General features: G+C 35.7%; 1 protein-coding gene across 2 annotated transcripts in view; it reads left to right on the top strand.

Annotated features, from left to right (window-relative positions):
• CDC40 (cell division cycle 40) overlaps positions 1-21,554 on the top strand; it is a 40,337-nt gene extending 18,783 nt beyond the window's left edge. For both annotated transcript variants that reach the window (XM_026726622.2, XM_026726620.2), the window contains exons 4-15: positions 3,122-3,205; positions 4,384-4,523; positions 5,839-5,935; positions 7,696-7,835; positions 9,214-9,288; positions 10,819-10,864; positions 11,988-12,089; positions 13,099-13,214; positions 13,448-13,581; positions 16,475-16,551; positions 17,492-17,636; positions 19,368-21,554. In XM_026726622.2, coding sequence (XP_026582407.1) covers positions 3,122-3,205; positions 4,384-4,523; positions 5,839-5,935; positions 7,696-7,835; positions 9,214-9,288; positions 10,819-10,864; positions 11,988-12,089; positions 13,099-13,214; positions 13,448-13,581; positions 16,475-16,551; positions 17,492-17,636; positions 19,368-19,545 — 1,334 coding nt within the window. In that variant the 3' untranslated portion in view covers positions 19,546-21,554. The remainder of the gene's footprint in view (positions 1-3,121; positions 3,206-4,383; positions 4,524-5,838; positions 5,936-7,695; positions 7,836-9,213; positions 9,289-10,818; positions 10,865-11,987; positions 12,090-13,098; positions 13,215-13,447; positions 13,582-16,474; positions 16,552-17,491; positions 17,637-19,367) is intronic.
• Positions 21,555-22,394: the final 840 nt, after the last annotated feature.

The raw sequence follows: 22,394 nt of genomic DNA, 5'->3' as shown, positions 1-22,394 counted from the left end.
GCAAAGAATATCTCCATGTACACTGACGGTAAAAGAATTTGCCAAATGCTGGGAGTTAGAGAAGGCATCTCCTCTGTCTCCAAGAATCCAAGCTTCTCTGCGCAGGAATGTGCTCCTACCTAAATGTTGCAAGAATGGTACAAAGGCATCATTGTTCAGCTACATCAATCTAATAAAATAACCTAGAGTGTTGGCAGCAAGAAACAGCAGGAACTAATACATTTGATTCACCCAAATCCTGGGCTGTCTTCCAGGCCTATCTTTGTGGAGCACTATTGATTGTAAAATAAAATATTGTAGATTGTAGACAGAGAAGGAAAAGACATCTGAGCTTCAATTTTGCCGTTTTTTTTGCACTTTGCTATTTGTGAGTGTGTTAATTTATCTCGGAGAGCATCAGAGCATGCTTTGACAATTACGTATTCAGACAGAAATTATTATAAGCCATTGAAAGAAGATTACTGGATAGCAAATAAAATTGCTTGTATTTGCTATTCCAAAGACAGGAAGGTGATACTTGTTGAGGAAATTCAGTTTGTAAGATTTCTGTTGACAGATGATGATAGGAGCAAGAGCAGGCTTTTTTTTCTCCCAGAACCAGAGGTTTCAGTTTTGGCCTGATTGATAGGAAGTTCATTATTGAAGTCACTAATAAGGTAGGGATGTCAGAAGAAGAAGCAAGGCTGCATTTTAGCCCATTGTTAACTGGGGGTGAATCAGAATGAGAAACATCCAAGAAGCAAACCATTCTAATTTCTGTCCTTAAAATCTTGGAATCAACTTACCAACATGGCCAGATTTCACTGGAGGCCATTTGTGGAGATGCAAATTGGAGTAGTTTGCAATCCCATGTACATCCTGTTTTATATTCCCACCTATTCTCATAAGTTTAAATTGCCAGCCATCAGCTATCTTGTCTATTACTACAAATTTCAGCAGTACAAGCTGAGTGTGTCAGAAAGAATGTAATACCACTTACGATTTTCAGCAGTACAAGCTAAGTGTGTCAGAAAGAATGTAATACCACTTACGATTGAGCAATTCTGTACTGTCGTATAGACAGTATTTTTGGTTTTTGAAGAGCCAAAAAGAAATCCCCACTCTTGTTCTGTTCTCTGTTTAATTATACAGTGAAACAGGGTTCTACTATTAAGAGGAAAGACTGGCTAGATTGTTGTTCTCCTGAGTTTGACTTTTGTTGGAATAAATCCTGGTTTCCAGCATGGCATTTGAAGCACTAAGGTGCTTGATGACAATGCTTTTTGAATCCACCAGGTTCAGTGGCCCATCTTATTTTTGTTTAGATTATTATTATTTTTTTAAATGAGAACCTAATAGGTTGCAAAACAATATACCTGGTTTGCGCATTGAGTTATGTTCATAAATGTTCTGCGTGAACATTTATGCAGAACCTTTCTTGGACGTATAACCACCAGATATTTTTATTCTCAATCCTAAAACATCTGTTGTCATTAATTTGTTCTTGTTTATATTTAATTTTACTTCTATTTTTTCACTGAGTCTTTTGACTTTCAATATTAGTCTTAAAGATCCTTTGCACTTTTTGGCTCTCAAGTTAGTGTCATTAGCATGGAAAAAGTTTTTGATGTTTTTTCCCTCCAATTTTTAAACCAGATTCTTCTTCCAATCCTGCTTTCCCTGATAAATATTCTGCATACATGTTGAAAGAATAAGAGGAAAGTATGCAGTCTTGCTGCACTCCTGCAGCCAATCTGTTTCCCCATGTTCTGCTGGACTATGGCTTTCTGACTTGTATTCAATGAGGGCAGTGAGATTACCATTTTCCTGAGTGCATTCTACAGCTTGATGTGATTGATACAATCCAAAGGCTTCTCCAAAAAAAATGAAGCACATACTGACTTCTTTTTGTCATTCTTCAGCTTTTTTTCAATTATCCCACTTGCATGTATCTCATGATTAGTCAGTCAATTAATGTAGAATGGATATAATGACAGTTAAATGGATAGTTAGTTTAAAAATCATTCAAAGAAAGCTCCTCCAACTGTATAAGGGGTATGAAGAGGAATGGCAAAAGATTCAATCTTGATTTCATGTTAACCGTGATTCGTACTCTGAAGCAATACCTAACCACTGAAAATGGTATTTCTGTTTAAATGTGTACTGACAGGAGGGGGAAGGTACATCAGTCTGGTGGCATGATTCCTTACATTTGATTAATGTTACAATTCACACTTTGCAATGTGAATAGCTGATTGTGATTGGAATCCTGCCATTTTTTTATTTGTAAGCATTTTTAAGACGAAACAGGTATTTTGTTCAATCGTGCAATACCAGTAATATTGCTGCCATTTTTTTTCTTTCAATCATTCAATCACCATGGAAATCTCCTTACTTTTGAAACATTTGAAGTGCAAGAGATATCTCAGAATCCAAGGGACATACCTGTCATCTATCATCTTAAATAAATAGGTCTCTAGTCTAGAATATTATTATATTATAGATTCTTAACATCAAAAGATTACAAGGTTTAACATAAAAAGTATTTCAAGCATAGTTATTCTGTCTGCTTTTGTTAGTTACTAACCCTAATTTAACCTTGGAATAAAGTTGGTGTTAAATTACTAAAAATAAAAAAGAATTACATATATTGTAGTGTATATAATTAAATATACATTATGTATAAATATACAAGGCTGAAATGCTATTTCTTCAAATACAATCAGTGGTTTTATAGGCTTTTTGAATTCTCTAGATTGATCTGAACCTTTCTGCTTCAGTGGCCATACAATGTAAAAGACTGAATATATAGCTTACTCAGATATCAACAGAAAGGCAGTTATACAGTATATGGTTCTGCATTTATGCATCCCATATGCAAAATAATTATAATTGTCCTTGATTATAGTATTATAGCAACAAAAGCTTAGAAGAATTTTCTAAGCTTTTGTCGTTATAATACAGATATATTTTGTTGCTATAATACTATAGATCTATTGATAATTAATGTATAACGATTTTTGTTAAATGTGTTGGATGTGAGCCAAGGACAAACTTTTTTGTGAACTTGATAATATAAATTAAAATTGTGACAATACAAATACTTTACGAAAAATGACTTTCAAATGATTTGATCCCCCAGGATATGCACTAGATCCTTCCATAGACAATTATGAAGTATCTACTAAATATATTGGATCCGTAGAAGAAGCAGAAAAAAATCAAGGTAAAGGAACACCAAATATGATTTTCATTCTTGATTTCATTATTATCTTTTGTTCTGTATTCTTGCATTCACAAACTAACAATTAAGTGTTGGATGAACTGTCACTGTTTGATGGATGAGAAAACATGTTCACGGCATGGGTTTGTGACTTGAGTGGTTCCGATGCATATTAAAATTTTGAAGAACATCATGGGTGCCTTCAAAAAGTATTTTAGGATGGGGATTAACTGTCACCTCGAGCACCTCTTCTTAACTTATCTTTGTTTTCTGGACAAGTGATAACATTTCTAAAGTAAGTATTGAGTTGCAGGTAGTTATTTTTCTTTTCTAAGAATCTTTATTCAGTTATCTCTGAATGCGATGAATGTGCTACAAGGAGAAAACTAATATGGAACCTAATCATAGCAGAGCTGTTCTGACCCAGATCCCCAAACATGACAAACCCTCTGACGTGAGCTCAAAAGGTTCTTTTATTAGGAATGCCGGCAAAAAGTTTCTCTCATAGGCTAACAATCCATCCAGCTGGAAGATGAATAGTTGTCTGCCACACCTATTCATCTTTGCCCCCTGCCTTTTATCCCCAGAGCTAGGGTGGGGCCTCGCTAGGCAATGGTGGCTCTTCCTTCCCCAGGATCCGGCCCATGGCTTTCCAGTGCTCTCCTCTTCTCTGCCTTCTGCGCAGCCACGTATCAAGCACTGGACCCAACTCTTCCTCCTCTTCTTCATCAACTACCTCCAGACCTGGGGGCCGTTGACTCTCCATCTGAGGGCTGATGGATGGCCCAGGCTCCGCCTCTGTCTCTCTCTCTCTCTCTCTGCCAGCTCCATTCCCTCTTCCCCCTCGGAGCTCCTAGGTTGCCCTGTAGCTGACCCTGATTCCCCCACCTCCTCCTCTTCCTCTAATTCGGCTGCTGGAGGGGTCGGTGGCTGACAGGCCACAACAAGAGCTTAGTGTAGAAGTGTATGTTATAAACGTCATAGTCACAAACCTTAGCAAAACTATTTGGAGTTTATTGGCTATGTATGAGCATGAAATGGATTGTGATAAACATGCTGTCCAAACTTGATTTTGTATGAAAGCATCAATTGATATTTTAGGAGGCAGAAGACTCTTCTGTCATCCTCAAAGTAAGAATTGCATTCAAATCTGGACATAATCTTTTGCTATTGTGTCATAGGTTTAACAGTGTTTGAAACAGGACAAAAGAAAATAGAGAAAAGGAAAAAATTCAAAGAGAATGATGCATCTAATATAGATGGCTTCTTGGGACCTTGGGCAAAATATGTTGATGAAAAGGAGGTTGCAAAACCTTCTGAAGTGAGTACCCTTTGTTTATTTTTGTTTGCAAGTATAAAGACCGGGATGAGGAAGTCATTCTCTTTATATTGTCTCACCCATTTGTTTATATATGTAGTTGTACTCCTTGTGTTTTAAATGGGAGAGGAGTTCTAATTCTGGATAGAAATGTGGTGCTACGCCCCATGATTCAGTTGCTTGCCTTTGTCCAGCAGATGGGAGTTAAAGTCTAAAATATGTGAATAGTACTAGGTTTCCTAAACACTGATTTTTAAAAAGTGTTTATTCATTACACAATATGCTACTCTGATATTCTGGAATCAGTAAAAAACAGCTTACATGGTATAAATCATGCAGATGGCTTTTGAAAAGTAATTCCTTAAATTACAGAGCATCAAGATGTCACTTACTAAAACAGACAGCTCTGCTCAGACTACTGACACTACTTTAAACTATAGTTGGTTTTTTGACATTGATATACAAAATCTCCATATCTGTATTATAATTGAAATCTTGAGCTGTATATCTAGGACACAAGTAGCAAAACATAGAAAATATATCATCAGATAAATTTCTAAATCTTTTTTTTTTTTGGCTGAAAATGAAGCAAAGAAATTTTGTTTTCTAAAGACACAGAAGACAATTCACATATTCAGCCACACAAATATATTTGATGCTGTTCTTCAGAATGTTTTAATGTTGATATTTTTGACAAACACCCTTTCCAGTCTCTTCAAAGCAGAAAGCACTATTATACACTCTCTGTGGTGCAACTGCTATCAAAGACACCAAGTAAGAGAAGGAGCATAACTAACCACATTTTCTTTATAGTTCCTATGCATCATACAAGGGGGTAAAAATAAACATATTTACCAAGGAAAGTGGGTTCATCTCAAAGTAATAAGTAGAAGGTAGAATATCTAAAGTCTCTGAGGTCTAAGATAGATCTTCCAATGGGGAGACAATTTCCAAGGAATCTGAATCTGATTACAGAGGGAGAAGGAGGAAGGGAGACACTACAATCCAAGTTTGCAAGAGAATGTGTATTTTATCAAATACTATAAAATCAGTCCATTTTCTATCTGGACCATATGTGGAGTGACCCTATCTATGGCTAGTACTGAAGTATGTGCAGACACATAACAACTGTGGGTGTGGGTATGCGTGTAGAGCATGTATGTAAAATCAACTTGTTCATAATGTAATTTCCTGAATTTTACTTAAAGCAATGATTTCAGATATCATTTCTTATTTTATTAGAACTCATTGAAGATAAATAATTCTATACTTTGCTGTAGAAGTAAGGGTTGTAATTTTTAATATTTTGGCAATTTAGGAAGAACAGAGGGAACTGGATGAAATAACTGCAAAAAGGCAGAAGAAGGGCAAACATGAAGATGATAAACCTGGAGAAGAAAAGACAGTTTTGCATGGTAAGTGATACTACTGGCAATTAATCTGCATTTCTGTCATCAACTTTCCACTGTATCACTATTAAAGATAATACCATATCTGTAATCTTTGAACTAATATGTCATAGCTAGAAGTCAGTGCAGAGTGGATGCTTCTGTTTATGTAGGTGTATATGTGTAATCAAATAAGAAATAAGCTTAGCAATTGCTTTCTGTTTATTGTAACACAAGAAAAAAATTCAACTTGCAGTTAAACGTAAGATGTGGCCTATTGAACTATTGGGAACACTCTGGAAATGTCATTTGCTTGAATACTCATCTCAAATGTTAGCTCTTTGGTTTTTAATTTGCAAACTTCTTTTGATATAATTTCTATAGGCACCTGGATCTTTATATTTTTAAGGTTTTTTTTAATCTATGTATTTTTATTTATTAAATTTTTCTAGTCACCCATTTCGGACAAGTGATTCAGGGTGGCAACATTCATAAAAACAATTTAAAAAATTTTTAGCAGCTGAGAAAAAATAAGAATTTATTGATAAACTACTTAAGTGAGTACAGTCCACAATTTGCACTTCTCTCCCATGAATACCAGACTCAATATAGAGATTCCCTTAGAGGAGGAGAAGAAAATATTTAACATCAGTTAATCTTACTATTCTTCCAAAGAAATAATGTAATTAAAACTCATAGCTTTTGCTGTTAAAGTTTGAAGTGATGATGTTGATGTGAAAAACATCTAGCAATGTGGAGAAAAGCTTTTGCTGTTTCCTCTCCTTACATCATAATCTTTCTAGATGTAATGCTTCTTTCTCTTTCTGCAACCAGTTCTACTAGTTATCATCCTAGGATTTATGCATGTCATCAGGATTTTGGTTTTTTTTTTTCTTATGACTGCCTTTTCCACTCAGTGGAACACTCTTTCCAATATTACAAATCAACTTGAAATATATAAAATATATATTTTTCATATATATCTATTTTCATATATATCTATATATTTTCATTCATTTGATTTCATTCATTCATTCGTATGGAATGTCCTCCAAGACAAGAGGGGTGCCACATGTATATATATATCACAAAGATTATTTTTAAATTACAGCATGGTTTTTTTTAAATGTGCATGCCTATCCTGCCATAAATCTAAACTTTTTGTCAAATCATGTTAGTCATCTATTTATTAAGGTCTCAGTGAACTTATTTATGTATTCATTTTGCTTCTAAGTCTCTCCTTCTCACAATGACTCAGGGCAGTTAACAGAATTAACATTAAAACAATCTGAAATTTCAAGTATACATACAAAATGATGAAACCAAGTAAGATTTTAAAACTGAAAAGTGAAGTAAAACAGATCCCACCTTCAGTTACCACTTGCTCTTTCCTGATCTGAGGCAGAAGTGGCTGATTTTCAGCAGTCATCATGCCCAATGTCTGACTTGACCTCTGCTAGGAAGGGGTTCCAAAGAGGGATCTGAATAATGAGAACGCCTGCTTCCAAGTACCAAACAGAGGGACAGGACCTGAAGAGACTTGATCTCACTGAGTGGACAGATGAATACAAATATGCTCAGACAGCTGACGGATAGAAACAAACTGCATTTGAGCTAAATATTTATCAGTATTAAAAGAAGCAACCCAAATAAATTGAATTGAGGGGCCAGTGTTTGGGATGCACTTCATTTTAATCAGAGCCACTTTAACATTGAATTAGTCTTTTATTTCTCTGATAGTGTGAATTTTCTATTTTCTATTAATTGATTTATATTTTTTCTTTCAGTCAAAGAAATGTATGACTATCAAGGGAGGTCTTATCTTCATGTTCCTCAGGATGTTGGTGTTAACCTACGTTCGACAGTGCCCCCTGAAAAATGTTACCTTCCTAAGAAACAAATCCATGTATGGTCAGGTCATACAAAGGTAAGGAACACCTGAAAGATATATTTTCCTCTTTTGTGTCCTTGCATTCCTTTCATTGATTATAATTGCATTAAGCCCATTCCAAATTCACCAGAATTTCAAAATGTTGGGGGGAAATTGCACAGGATATTCCTAGACAAATTTTATTACTATATGTCAATTTTATTCTGAATTTCTAGCCTATCTCTTCTAGTTATCACTACTCTCCCATATAAGTTGCTTTTAAAATACAGATACTATTTTACATTTAAAATAAGTTGTTTCAACCACTCTGGAAGTAATTTGAGCTTGAAACAGTTCTGTTTCGAATTGGAAACAGATGTTTTAATCTCAAAACACTTGCAGAATAATCAAAACAAGCTATTTTTAACTCAAAGCAGCTGTTTCAGACTGAAAAACAAATCACTTCAGAATCAAAGTATTTTTTACATCTATATTTTAAAACCATTGGCCTTAGAGATCTAGTCTTGAATTGCTGCTCATTCATGGAAGCTCATTCATGGGTACGTGTTAATAATATGAAGACTTGGGGAAAATGCCAGGCATTAAAGCTGTGGGTTATAAAGTCTTTTGTGTGCTTGTGGGAGAATTTTGATGAGTTCACAGCAAGTTTCAAGGTATACATTCCAAACCTAACTTATCCCACTATTTTCTGTGGGTCAAAAATCTTCCATTTTTGCCTGAAAAATCTCCCATTATTGCATGGCCATGTTTACAGGAAGTATGGAAGTTCTCAAAATAATGTAATAACTAGGCCAGCCATATGACAGAGTAGCAAACCTCTTTCCCTAGCTGAAGGGAAGACCTCTTTTCATGGAAACATAGCTGCATTTGAATTGCAGTATCTCAATGCTCATCTTAAGTATTAGCATCTTTCATTGCATATTAATATTGGTTTGTTAATAGTGTGGGAAACTACTATGTTCAGATTGTGGATATGAAATTGTCTAAGTAGACTGTCAAGCTTTTTCCATGAAATGTGACCATATACATTTCTATCTTGGCATTAATTCTTCTTTTTGTAAAATTAAAAGTATTGTTGTGATTTGAATTCATGCACATTTTGTGATTTATAGGAGCTTTTAATTTGTTAGCCTTGAGTAACTGCAGTTTTCCAGTATGTTAGAAAAGGGGTTTATCCAAAACTGCCCAAACTTTAGAATATACAGCAGTCATAATATATTGGCCTTGAAAATTAGAAGACAAAACCAAATCAAAGCCTAGTCATTGGTGCATCTTGGGAGATGTAGAATTGTTGCTGTGCTTTGGGCACCAAAACTCAGTGGTACTAGAAGCACCTGTAAATCATATATGGTACTGAAATACAAATTTTAAAATGGAAAATGCATACATATTCATAGTTACGTTTTTGTTTAAGGGAGTCAGTGCCGTCAGGCTATTTCCTCTTTCCGGCCATCTGCTCTTATCTTGCTCCATGGACTGTAAAATTAAGGTAAATGGATTCAAAGCGTATACTATCTCTGCTTTAATTTTGTTGTGACTACATTTGCTCTTTAATGGTTTCATTTATGTAAACTCAGTAGCAATTGTCATGCTTTTGCCAGGGCCATCCAGGATTATAACTTTTAAGAGCTGTTAAGTGCTTATTTAGTAAGAAACACATTCATTTAAAACCGTTGGTATACCCATAGTTGTGGAGATTTACTGAATTACAATTCCCAATATCCTTCATAACTTAGGATTCTTGAAAGTAGCCTATAATTCAATACGTGAAGAGTCAGGGTTTCTCCACAACTCAATAGCTAATTAAACGTTTTGGACAGATCTTGTAACTGGTAAACCAAAGCCATTATATCCAATGTTAAAAGAGGAGAACGTTGGTTATGCATAACTGGATCCTGTGGTATAAAAATAACTGTATTGATCCTCTGCATTAACCCACAATACCTGTATTTCTGGAAAATAGTTGGATTTCTAAAATACTAACCATTGTTTCCTTTTGAATATTTTTGCAGCTGTCTTTCTCTCTCTCTATTATATAATATTTTTCTCTCATCACTTTTTGAGGCAATCATTGATAATCTTTTTCATTCGCAACCCATCTCACTTTATTCTGCCAAGTATTCTTTTTCATGCTTCCCAGTAGATTAACTTGGCACATTTTAGTGTTCTTTGTAACATAATTTCATCCCATTCCATACAGCTTCTGTTTATCATCTTTTCATATGCCCATTTTTATTCATTTGGTTGTGAGACACATACTTTTCCTGCATTCATTCTATTTTCACTCTTCCCTTCAGTTTCTCCCATGTCCATTTCCCCCCAGTTCCGCTTACAATTTTATTTTTAAAAAAGTGTGTTTGAACCTCTCATCCGTCTTATATCCTTCACTAATTCTTGATGATGCTGTTCATCATCAGCAATTGGTTGAATAATGCTTTCCAAATTCCTAGAATCCAAGAATGGTCTCTTGAGGGGGCTGACCATCTCTGTCAAGGCTGGTGGAATCATTCCTTCCCACAAAGAGACATTAGTCATTTCTTAGATCACCACAAGCCACCTCCCAGGAATTCTTAACTAATCTGTAAGAGCATGGATGCAGACAATAGGTGGCAGAACTCACAGTAGTAAAGATTCTCTGAGTGACCAACTCAAACTCCTCTCTCATAATCAAGTTAGGATGTGCCTTGATCACTTCCCCTATACTTTTTTATTTATATATATGTACTGTACACACAAATTATACATCTGTGGTATGCAGTATATACTGTACTACTAGTGATGAGAGAACCTTTTTGTTTAATAAAGCAAACATCATGTACATAACTGCAGCTTCTCCTTTTCTTATCTGAGCTGCAAATATTTCAGTAAGGGAATTTGATGCTGTAATTTACCTATGCTTGAGAATACAAATTGTACAATAGTTTATATTTGAAGGTGGGTTGGTTTTAAAATGAAGTCTTTGTATATATAACAGCTGTGTGTGATTCTATTTAAATTTGTATTTTCCTCCACCCCAAAGCTCTGGGAAGTGTACGGTGAACGAAGATGTTTGAGAACATTCATTGGTAATATTATTTACCCTTATTTTTTTTAAATGACTGTACATGTGCATGACTGAGATGTCTATGCTTTATGTAAGCCAACGTTTCCCAAAATTTGGAGGTTGTGGGCATATTCATGAGCTTAAGTAAAAGGCACCATGATTTGAGCACGAAAGCACAAATTTACTCTTTCTGAACCTGGCATCTACTGCTCCTACATATCTTTTTCACCAAGACATAATACACATGACATTGGTATAAATCAAAGCCTTGACATTTGGATGATTTTCAGATAAGATATTTCAGTTTTGTAATGCTGATTTTGACTTTAAATGGATATTGTTATTTTAAAAGTGGTTTTAATTATTTATTATCAGCCAGGCCTGTTAAAGCAACAGGATAAAAATATCTTACATCAATGAATATTGTTAGGGCTAGAGCTAATCATTAAATAACTAGTCTTCATCTTAACAAGAATTATGAAAAGATTTCTTCATAAAAGAAACACCCATGTTTTTCTCCACAGACTTTTAGAGAGAGTTGTGAGATATTTTTAAATATGCGAACTACTTAGCTCTCCTTGCTATGTTCTCCAAATGGGAATGCTTCAAAAGGAAAATGAAACCATGTTAACTCTATAGGCTGTTATACGGAAATATTCTCTCACCTCATCCTCTGCCTTGTTTTTTCTGGACATAGGGAACCTACAGAACAGATTAACTACTGATGGAGATAGATCTCCTGCTTCATTTCTTTGCAATTATATTTTGAGAAGTCAGAACCATGACAAGAAGTCTAATAGATTCCCTAATTTATTGAGGGCCATGCAAAAGCGAATGCTTATCTTCATATTTTCTGCTGATTTGAGAACCATATTTGTACAAATTGGCATATGTACAGTTACCAGTTTGTAATTCTTTGCAGTTCTTTGTAGTGCTAGTCTCTACATTATGCTAGACAGGGGTCTCTAATCTACAAATAAGGGCAAGTAGAAATAAATAAAGCCATAGCCTGAATCCAGGCTTCATATTCTGCCACTTCAAAATTCTTTATAGGCTATGTTGAATTATACACCATGCTGGTGTTCTGTTTAGAGGTTTAAATTCTGGTCCTCTGCAATTCTAATGATATGATTTCCATCTTGTAGGACACAGTAAAGCGATTAGGGATATATGTTTTAACAATGCTGGGAACCAATTCCTCAGTGCTGCATATGACCGCTATCTCAAACTGTGGGACACTGAAACAGGTATTTGTATGTGTGGAAAGATTGTTTATGTGATGTGCATTTTTCCAAGGATAAACTTCAAGCAGGATACAACATTGCTCTCTTAATGATGCAAGGTACTTTTAGGATATATTAAAGGATGGTTCCATATCATAAAAACACATCAGTCATATATGCATGTGCTGAGATGGAAAAGGCGGACTTACAGCTCAATAAAAAAGCAGATATTCCATTTTGGGAGTTCTTTGTTTAGTATGTTCAAGCAAAGCTTGGAAACATTCCTCTTAAACTCTGTAGAGTCCATTGCTAATTGTTGCAGACTGGACAGACGAATGGTTTGTCTAAATATATAAGCTTGCTTCCTGGATATTCCTACTGACTGGTTTGTTTATTTTTGTCCTCTGCCTTAATTTTTTATTAACACACATAAACATGAGCATTGATGAAGTTACATAGTTTGAGTAATGAAATATTCACCTTAATTAGTAACAGATAAGCCCTGGTGGTGCAGTGGTTAGAATGCAGTACTGCAGGCTTCGTCTGCTGACTGACTGCAGCCAGCAGTTTGGCAGTTTGATTCTCACAGGCTGAAGATTGACTCAGCCTTCCATCCTTCCGAGGTTGGTAAAATGACGGCCCAGATTGTCGTTGGGGGCAGTATGTTGACTCTATAAACTGCTTAGAGAGAGCTGTAAAGCATTGAAACAGCATGTAAGTCTAAGTGCTATTGCTATTCAGGGCAAGAATATTTCTCTGTCAACCGCTGTCACTTCTTATAATAGGTTAGTTCAGCATTGCCAAGTGATTTATAAATTACTACTCCTTATACAGTTACAATACCCCGAAACTGTACCTTCTCTAAACACTATAACTGCCCCCACAAATTGTCTCTTTTTACTCCGATGCATTCCCCTTCTCCTGCTTTTCAGGAAGTCTTTAGACCAGTAGGCCATTCCAGTCAGCTGTCTTAAAACCAAACTTTGAAAGCTAAAATTGTGAACATCTTCCTGTTCAACTGTTTTCACTCTAGGACAGTGTATTTCAAGATTCACCAACAGGAAAGTTCCTTACTGCGTCAAATTCAATCCCGATGAAGATAAGCAGAATCTTTTTGTAGCAGGAATGTCGGATAAGAAAATTGTACAGGTAACCCAAAAACTTCCTAATTTATTTAGAGCAATCTAGTTTCAACTCAACTTGCAAAACTTCATTCCTTGCAGTTGCAAATAGGCTATTTACCTTTAAAGTTCTTTTTAAAGTTGGGTTAGGTTTTTCTAACATATAGATATTTTAGAATATTTCCATACAATTTTGCAAATGCTGGTTATCATTCCGTTCAAAAAAATTTGGGGGAAAATCATGCTTGTCTTTCCCTGCAGTGGGATATTCGAAATGGAGAAATCGTTCAGGAATACGATAGACATTTGGGGGCTGTCAACACCATTGTTTTTGTAGATGAGAACCGAAGATTTGTGAGTACATCGGATGACAAGAGTTTAAGAGTCTGGGAATGGTAAGTATAAGTTTGATTGCATTTGACGGTAACAGGGCAAATCCCAAAAATAATCGCCGCAGATTTTCTCTATACTTTTCCATTAGTCTGTTCAAAATCCCAGGTTATTATATTTACACTGTTGCTTAAAAGTTTGGGAACTGTTTCAAATTGTCAATATTTCTGCATAAATAGGACATATCTGTTCTCCGTGTAAGTCCTAAAACTAGAGAAAGTGAACCCAAACAAACGAGTCAAAAGCATTATTCTGGTTCCTTTATTTCTTGAGAAAAACCATAGAATTGTAAGGCTGTAAGGGACTTTAAGCATCTTCTAGTCCAACCCCCTGCCCAAAGCAGGAATCCTTATGCCATCCTGGGCAAGTGGTTGTCCAGTCTTTTCTGTGAAAACCTCCCATGATGGAGCATCCCCAACTCCACAAAGCAAGCTGTGATCCAGTGAGCTTCCAAGGTTGGATTGCAGTCTTTCTTCTCCAACTGATAGTTGAAGAGGAAGGCATTAACTGAGCCCATGTTCAGGTCTCAAAGTCTGATTCTTGATTTTTATTTTTTTGTAATTCGGTATGCCTGTATTGGTGCTAAAATAAAACAAGTGAGATTGCTGTTCAGTAAAAGTGAAAAAATGAAAACGCAAAAGAAAGTAGTGGAAAGTGACCGCAAAGAATATATTTTCTCATGTAATTATTAAATCTGAGATTTCAGAATGGTGGTCAACAAAGAGTTTTTAACTTCAAAGGAGAAAAGAAGAATCATGTCAATCAAGGCAAACTGGATTTTCTTTGGGGGAGGGGGAGTTTTAGACCCATTGTAGAACAATAATTGATTCGATCCTTAATTAGCTATTGACTTTAATGAAAGAGCACCACCTGCTGGTTCTTCAGTACCACTTAATGATACTCAGAGCCCCCAAAGCTCTGTTAAGCTGTTTCAGTAATATGTACAAAGAAGTGTATAAAGAATGGATGTGTTGTAGTGGCAAGTAAGTTTTCATTTGATAGTCACGACCTGAAGCTCCTGAATAAATGAAAGAATAGCAAAATGCTCGGTACACAACCTGGCTAAACAAGTGCCTAGTGAATGCAGATTATCTGGGTTCAACTGATATGGGTGGTAAAAGAATATCTGCCTTTTCTAATGTTGGTTGGATTGTTTTAAAGGTATGCTGCGTATAAAAGCCGGCACTCAAATCAAACTTCTTTATTTTAATTTTTGGCCATAATAAAAGGAAATGATTTTTCTATCACAGATAATTCTATTTGGCTTTTTAAAAGTGCAAGTGTTTTTCTGGTTGTACTGTAGGCTGCAGCATTTGGTTTTATTTTATATGGTTCTGTGACAAAATTATCGCAATGAATCAGTGGCGGGATTCAAATAATTTAACAACCGGTTCTATGCCCTAATGATTTCTTCCAACAACCAGTTCACCAAACTGCTCAGAAAGTTGACAACCGATTCTCCCAAACTGGTACGAACTGGCTGAATCCCACCAGTGCAATTAACCTTTCTGGGATCATGTACATGCCAAATAATTCATCGTTAATGTGCTGCATGAAAGTATTATGAAGGTTAATATAGCTATATAATGAATATTTTCTGCATTTGCTAATCTTCATTGTGAGATCTCTGTTGGCTATAGCAAATTCTTCAAAGAGCTTCCAGAAGACATTTAGTTCATGAAAATAAAACAGCCTTAGATGCTACAAGATGATTCACAAAATGAAATTTACTAAAGTGTAATAAGAAATATCTTATTCCTTTAACATACACATTGATAGCAGAAGCATTGTAAACCATCCTTTGAAGGGAGGTTAATCCACATTTAAGATTGTTAAGATAACCACAACATAATGTAAAACATAGATAGCGCAGACAAATATGTTTTGGGATGTGTTTGTATGTGTTTGTGTCTAAACAGGTTTATATGTGGGTGCATATGTACAATATATATATATATAGTGTGTGTGTGAGAGAGAGAGAGAGAGATTTAATTGACTAGAATTTGTTAAATGCTTTTAAGAGATGGTCTTATCTCCATATATAGAATGAAACCTCTTAATAGCAATAGCACTTAGACTTATATATGGCACTGTCTAAGTGGTTTATAGAATCAGCCTATCAAGATTAGGGTATGTAAACAAAAATTCTTCCTTACTCTTGGTGTTTAACCTGTATCCAAAGTAACAAAGATACTCTTAATTTTTGAAACTCCTACTGATTCAAACATTATCTTTACATTATCATGGTAAACAAGAATAGTAAGAATTCATGAGCTCCATATAGCCAGTGCAGAAATACAGCTTTAGGGCTTAATGTCATCATTCATAACTGATATCAGATCCCGTGTTAAGGGGAACTATATTTTCTTCTCTCCAAATCATTCTGTGGTAACATGGCAGATTTTCCTAATTTGCCCTGGTAAGATATTATATATTTCTGAAGGCTTAAGGTAGCCAATTTGTTTGTTTTGTTTTAAAAGAAACCCTTTAGAGCTCAGCTTCTTCTACACCCCATCAGTCCTGGAAAGTGCTGAGTATCAAGAGTTAAAGATTTCATTAATTTAATTCATACAAGCAATATTTATGAGAAATTATTCAGCTATTGTTTTGTTTTATTTTAAGATCAAGATGATCCCGTTTTGTTTTGTGTGTGATAGGCACTAAATAATCCAGCTGTGGCATTAGACATAAAAATATTTGTAGATTGTAATCCAGGCACGGAAGGCAGTAATGCTAGTAGTGATATCAGATGTAAGTAAAACTGTACTTCGAAATTTTTTTAAAAAAATGTACTTCAGAATTACAGGTTCATATTGGAATGCTGCAGCCTACATCTCTCCTTCCATATAAGAACATTTTATTTGCAGGAGCCTTCATCCATATATTTTACTTTTGTAGGGACATTCCAGTCGATTTTAAGTACATAGCAGAGCCAAGTATGCACTCAATGCCAGCAGTGACTTTATCTCCAAATGGTAAGCTTCTATTTCTATCTTATGTAGGATATTTCAATTTTAAAAGGTGCAATCGTATTTAGCATTTTTCATTTAACATCCAAGATTTCAGAAATAGATTATCTGGGTTTTGAAGTGTGCAAATGTTGTGGAGGATGACAGAACTCACAGAACAACAGAGTTGGAAGGGACCTTGTAAGTTATCTAGTCCAACCCCATGCCCAAGCAAGAGACCCTACACCATTTCTGACAGATGGCAGTCCAGTCTCGTCTTGAAGCCTTCTAGTGATGAAGCTCCCATAGCCTCTGAAGGCAAGCTGTTCCATTGGTTGGTTGATCTCACTGTCAGAAAAATTTCTCCTTATTTCTTGGTTGAATCTCTCCTTGATCAGTTTCCATCCCTTATTCCTTGTCTGGCCTTCAGGTGCTTAGAAAATAGGTTGACCCCCCCCACCCTCCCCGTGACAGCCGCTCAAGTATTTAAACACTGCTATAACATCTGGCAAAAGCAAAAAGAAAAAGTGTTTTGAGGCAGAATAGAAGCTAGCTTTCTTGATTCTTTACTTTAAATGCTAGTAATCCTGTACCCATTATCAGACTTATTTCCATATTTCCCTTGTATGTTTTTTGCTCTGGCAGCAATTTTTCTTGTCTCAGTGTTGACTTTTTCCTTGTATTTTCACGTTACTCATATTTGCTATAAGGTGCATATCTCCTTTGAATGTCAATTTGCAAGTTGAATTCTTGACATTACATTGTATATTAAAGCAGCAATGCCAAAATCCTAGTAAATCTAATGTTGGGATCAAGCTGGTAAAATTGCAGGGCTTTGCCCTTGGCAAACAAATTTCTTAGCTTACATTTCTGTAGCTTACATTTTTGTATGTTATAGGACTGTTTCATTCTTAAAATCCATGAGAGGTAGGAGCTTCACGTGTGCATTAATATTTTACCTCAACAGGAAAATGGCTTGCCTGTCAATCAATGGACAATCAGATTTTGATTTTTGGAGCTCAAAACAGATTCAGGCTAAACAAAAAGAAAATCTTCAAAGGTCATATGGTGGCAGGCTACGCTTGCCAAGTAGATTTTTCACCTGATATGAGGTACGTATTCTACTGTTTTTATTACATAATATAGATTACATATCACTTTCATTTTTATTTTCAAGTTTGGCTTTGGTTGAGAGAGATATGTTTATAAACCCGCCATATTATTGTCAAATGTTTTATGTATATAGAAGTCCTTAAGACAATTGTTGAAGAGAATATAATACACATTATTGGGCTACTACATATACCCTAATTAATGAACTTGAGATTTGGTCTTTGGGCTACAGCAGCTTATCAAACCCTGTATTATATGGATATCCTGCAAAATTTGGGCAGCCTTTTATGACCCATGGGCTAATTTCAGACATTCCTGTGATGGCCAAAATATCCATTTGAATTTACCATGAGAAATACAGGGGGAAAGTAGGAGGTATTTATTTATTAAATTTATCCAGCCATCCATCTTAACAAATAACTTTAGTCAGCTAGCCAAACTTCCTGGCCACAGCCACTGAGGACAAAGTGATGTTCGTAGCCCTCCAGAAAGTCAGTAAGGTTGGGGCATCCAATTCTCAGAATGGAGCTGTTCCGCAGAACAGGAAAGGTGTGAACTCCTAGCCTGAACAAAATGGCACCGCCTGATAGACAGAATCTGGAGCATACTCAGCCTATCAGCATACAATAGTGTGTCCAACAGTGCATACATTGCAGCATTCAGAATTATAGCTGTAGTTTCTAGATGCTTTTCAAGGACAGCCCCATGTAGGCCTCATTGCAGTAATCCAAGTGGAAACTGACCAAGGCATAAGTGACTGAGGGGCAGGGACTCTTGATCCAGGAATGGGCACAGTTGGCACACAGGATGGATTTGGGTAGAGGTCTTCTGACCATGGCAGCCACCTGCTCCTTGAGTGTATCAATTTTGTCTGGTGGTGGTGGGGATAATACCATCCCATCCCATTAAAGATGGAAATTCAGGATAGTCTAAAACCACACCTACTCAGCCTTTTTTGGCTTGAGTTGAAGCCTGATTTTTCCCCATATGCTCCTTCAATGGTATCACTTGGAACAGTTGGAGGCGGAGATGTATAATGGAGTATTATCATCAGCTTATGGTCTACACAGACCCATAATGACAAATCACCTCATTCAGTGGCTTTATATTAAAAGGGAGTGGGAAGAGAGTCGAGCCTTGAGGCACAGAGCTGTTGTGTTATTCCACTCCAAGAAGGCCTTTCAAGCAGTAATTGAAAACCCATATCAGACAAAATCCCAGCCAGTGTGCATTTACTTTAAGGTGGTATCAGAAACCGTTAAAAATACAAGCTTCCCATACTTTTTTTGCTTCGAAAAAAAAGTGAGCTTCATGTAAATGAATGCATGATTTTGCATTCCACAATCCGAATTACACCTGGTTTTCAGTATTAAGTTTAAACCCTCCATGCAGAGCTAAGTAGCCTGCTTTGTTGTGTACATGTTTGCCAAAACAGATCATCTGACATTATGGATTAAGTGACTATACTGCCTTTCTGCTCATTTGAGAAGACTTCTGATTAAGTGTCCTACATTTTTGAAGCAGCTGTATTGTCATGTTTTCCCATCTTAACAAATACATTGGGACATCAAGGCAGCTAAGAGTAGCAGAAAATCTACAGACTATAAAACTATAGGAAAGGTCTGTCTGTTCCTCATTAAAATGTATGCTATTGTTCTGAATTGGTTATGTTTAAAAACTATTTTGTAAATGACCTCCGACTATAATTTTTTTCTCTTTTTTTGAAATAGCTATGTGACCTCAGGTGATGCAGATGGAAAGTTAAATATCTGGGACTGGAAGACAACAAAACTCTACAGTAGATTAAAAGCCCATGACAAAGTCTGCATTGGGGCAGTGTGGCACCCACATGAAACATCCAAAGTGATCACTTGTGGATGGGATGGTCTCATTAAACTGTGGGACTGAAGGCTGAACTATAGACCCTTTTGCCCTCTCTAATCAGACAATTAATACATGATATTTCAGGATCCATATGCTACAACAAATAAAGTCTGAAATAAGGACATTAATATGACTGATTCAAGTATTCAGTGTTAGAATGTGCACCCAGCACATTGGAAATCAGACATTTGAAATGTTGCAAATCACTGCACAAATTGACTAAATATGCTGGTCCTTCCAGATATTAAAAGAATTAAAATGGAGAGAGGTACCTACAACTTTTTTATTTAATGAAACGAAACTGAAGCCAAAGCCTCACAAACTTCACTCTGTTTTCAAATGAAGAATTTGGAAGATTTTTTTTTTCATGTTACCATAATATTAATCTATTAGGAAGGTTTTTCTTAACCTGTTGGGAATCTTAACACAGTTGCTAAATAAAATAGGATATTGTTTCCATGTATATTTTATAGAAATTGCTACCCAGATGTTTTTCGGCTGGGGGTGGGTGGGGGTTAATAAAAAGTGTTAGTCATGTGGAAATACTTAAAGGTGTAAATAAATTGCAGCCCCCAGGAGAAAAACAGTCTGCTTTGTCCAGTCTTTCAGCATAGATACAGAATCCACCCTAATGCAGAGCATCTGTCTGATTGTATCTGAGGAACCGCGTTTCATAATCCCATAGAAAAAAACTGTTGTGTTTGCCGATGCATTAGTTTCAAATATATGCTCAGACATTTTATCTATACTGATCATTACTGCTTTTTGTTTCATTTTGTATCGTTTAATCCTTATAGAAAGTCAGACTATCATTCAAGGTTTTCAATTTTATAATACAGAAATTCAGAGAACACAATACAGGTATATAAAATGTTTAAGAAGTACTTTACCAAATGTTATTTCAGGCATTTTATCAAAAATCCAGTCAGCCAATGGAATTGGTACAATGGCAGCCATTGCTGTCAGATTCACGATCATATTCCAACTACAGACTTGTATATAGGCTTTTAAATATGTTTATTATTTTTGCTTGTTTATTTTACAAAGCATGTTTCTTTTGTGCTCAACTACTGTACAGATATCTCCGTTCTTATTTTTACAAAATTATTTTTAATAAATGCTTTATATAAAAATGCAGGTTTTAACTTAGCACACCACCTGAAGCATTGTGCATTTTAAAATGTTTGTTTGGTATAGTTATCACTGAAGCATGAATCGGTTTTACCTGAATTTATGGTATTGGAAGCTTATGAAAGAGCAGCTTTTTGTGGTGCACATCTTTGGTGTCAAAAGTAGAGTGTATGGCAGGTATATGTTGTTTCACATTAAAATGGTGTGCCGTACTGCCCTTCTGTTGGCAGAATGCATCTGTGTAACGATGAACTCTTCACAACTTGTCTACACATATTCTGTGTGTGTATTTTCCCAAATATATCTCCAAATTGGTTTTGGAGAGAAAGGATTATTTATTGCTTCATGTTGTGTAAGCATAGAAAATAGAGAAAGTGGCATAAACTGATGTGTATGAACTATGAAAGTATCCTGATCACCGCATGTGCTTTTATCTGAAAGTCATTATGTACGAATTTCTCAAATACCATCAGGCCTACCACAGAAGGATGGGTATGGCAATAGAGTGGCTTGGGAAGCAGTATTAGCTTTCTCACAAATTTCATTTTGTATTCAAAAAACACTATGAACTCTCTTGTATTTTTACATATTTATAGAAATCAAGGAGTTAATAGATTGTATTTCTTGTATGATTAATGTATCATTATTCTTCTGTCCTCAAGTCAAGTTTGTATGTAAGGGAAAATATATTTAATAGTGCAAAGGGCAGAAAATAGCCAAAATTAAACTTTTACTGCAATCTGGCTCCCATATAAAAATTGTTCTTAACTTGTGTCTGCTTATGCTACATAATTTACACCAACTGGAAATGAAATTTATATAAGCATGCTGTTTCAAACTTATGGGCTTAGGTAGATGATCAGGTGCTGCATTTTAATAAAAGTTCAGTTAATTTCACCTTTCACTATAGTTGAATTAATTTCTCTTACTTAGGCTCTGAGTTTCACTCCTTTGTTAAGTACATCTCAACAGGTTGGGGTTTGTTGGTTTGTTTGTTCTGTGGAAGCAAAATGTGTTTGGGATTGTCCCAGTTGAAAAGTAACAGCATGATAAATGTGGGTTGCAAGTATATGTTGAGCGTACCATGGATCACTTTTTCAGAATTGCTCAACTAAGTTGTCATGAAAGTTGTAGGCTCAAGATGCCTGGATAGGATCAAATAAGTCAAAGATGTAAAAAGGTTGGACACCTCATCAGCTCTATTCGCAGCCTGCCCGATCAATTTGTCAACAGGGACAGGAGGGCAAGGAAGAGGTGTCAGTTGTAACCGTGCCATGTTGGCACAAAGATCTTTATGATACATGTTTTATTTCTGTATGGATATTTGAAAAAAATGCAGCACTTGTAACTTTTATTTTTTCAACCCAAAGATTTATTACTCACACTTCACACATCCATGCATATGTATCTAACAAAGTCTGTTGAGCCAAGTTAGAATTCCAGGAAAACCTTGTTCTGAAGGAAAACTCCAAAACAGTATAGTTCCTGTCCATTTTTGTTCATGTCTAGGTTTGGCTAGCTACACTTTGGTACTTCTCTCACACTTCCATGTATTTTTAAATTTGCAAGCTATCTCATCCCAGGTCATACAGGAAGCATCTTATTCTGAGAATGACTTCTTGTTTTGAGTGTCACTTCTTGTATCTTAGAAAATTTTATCCTGGTACTTTTCCACTTGCTCCACAAGCTGAAATTTTCCATAAGAAAATCATTCTATTGGCTTGCTTTGAGCAGGTCTCATT

This window comes from Pseudonaja textilis, chromosome 1, assembly GCF_049901715.1.
Source record: "Pseudonaja textilis isolate UNSWEBS1 chromosome 1, rPseTex1.2, whole genome shotgun sequence".
Taxonomy (NCBI): Eukaryota; Metazoa; Chordata; class Lepidosauria; order Squamata; family Elapidae; genus Pseudonaja; species Pseudonaja textilis.
This window is presented reverse-complemented; position numbering and strand designations above follow the sequence as displayed.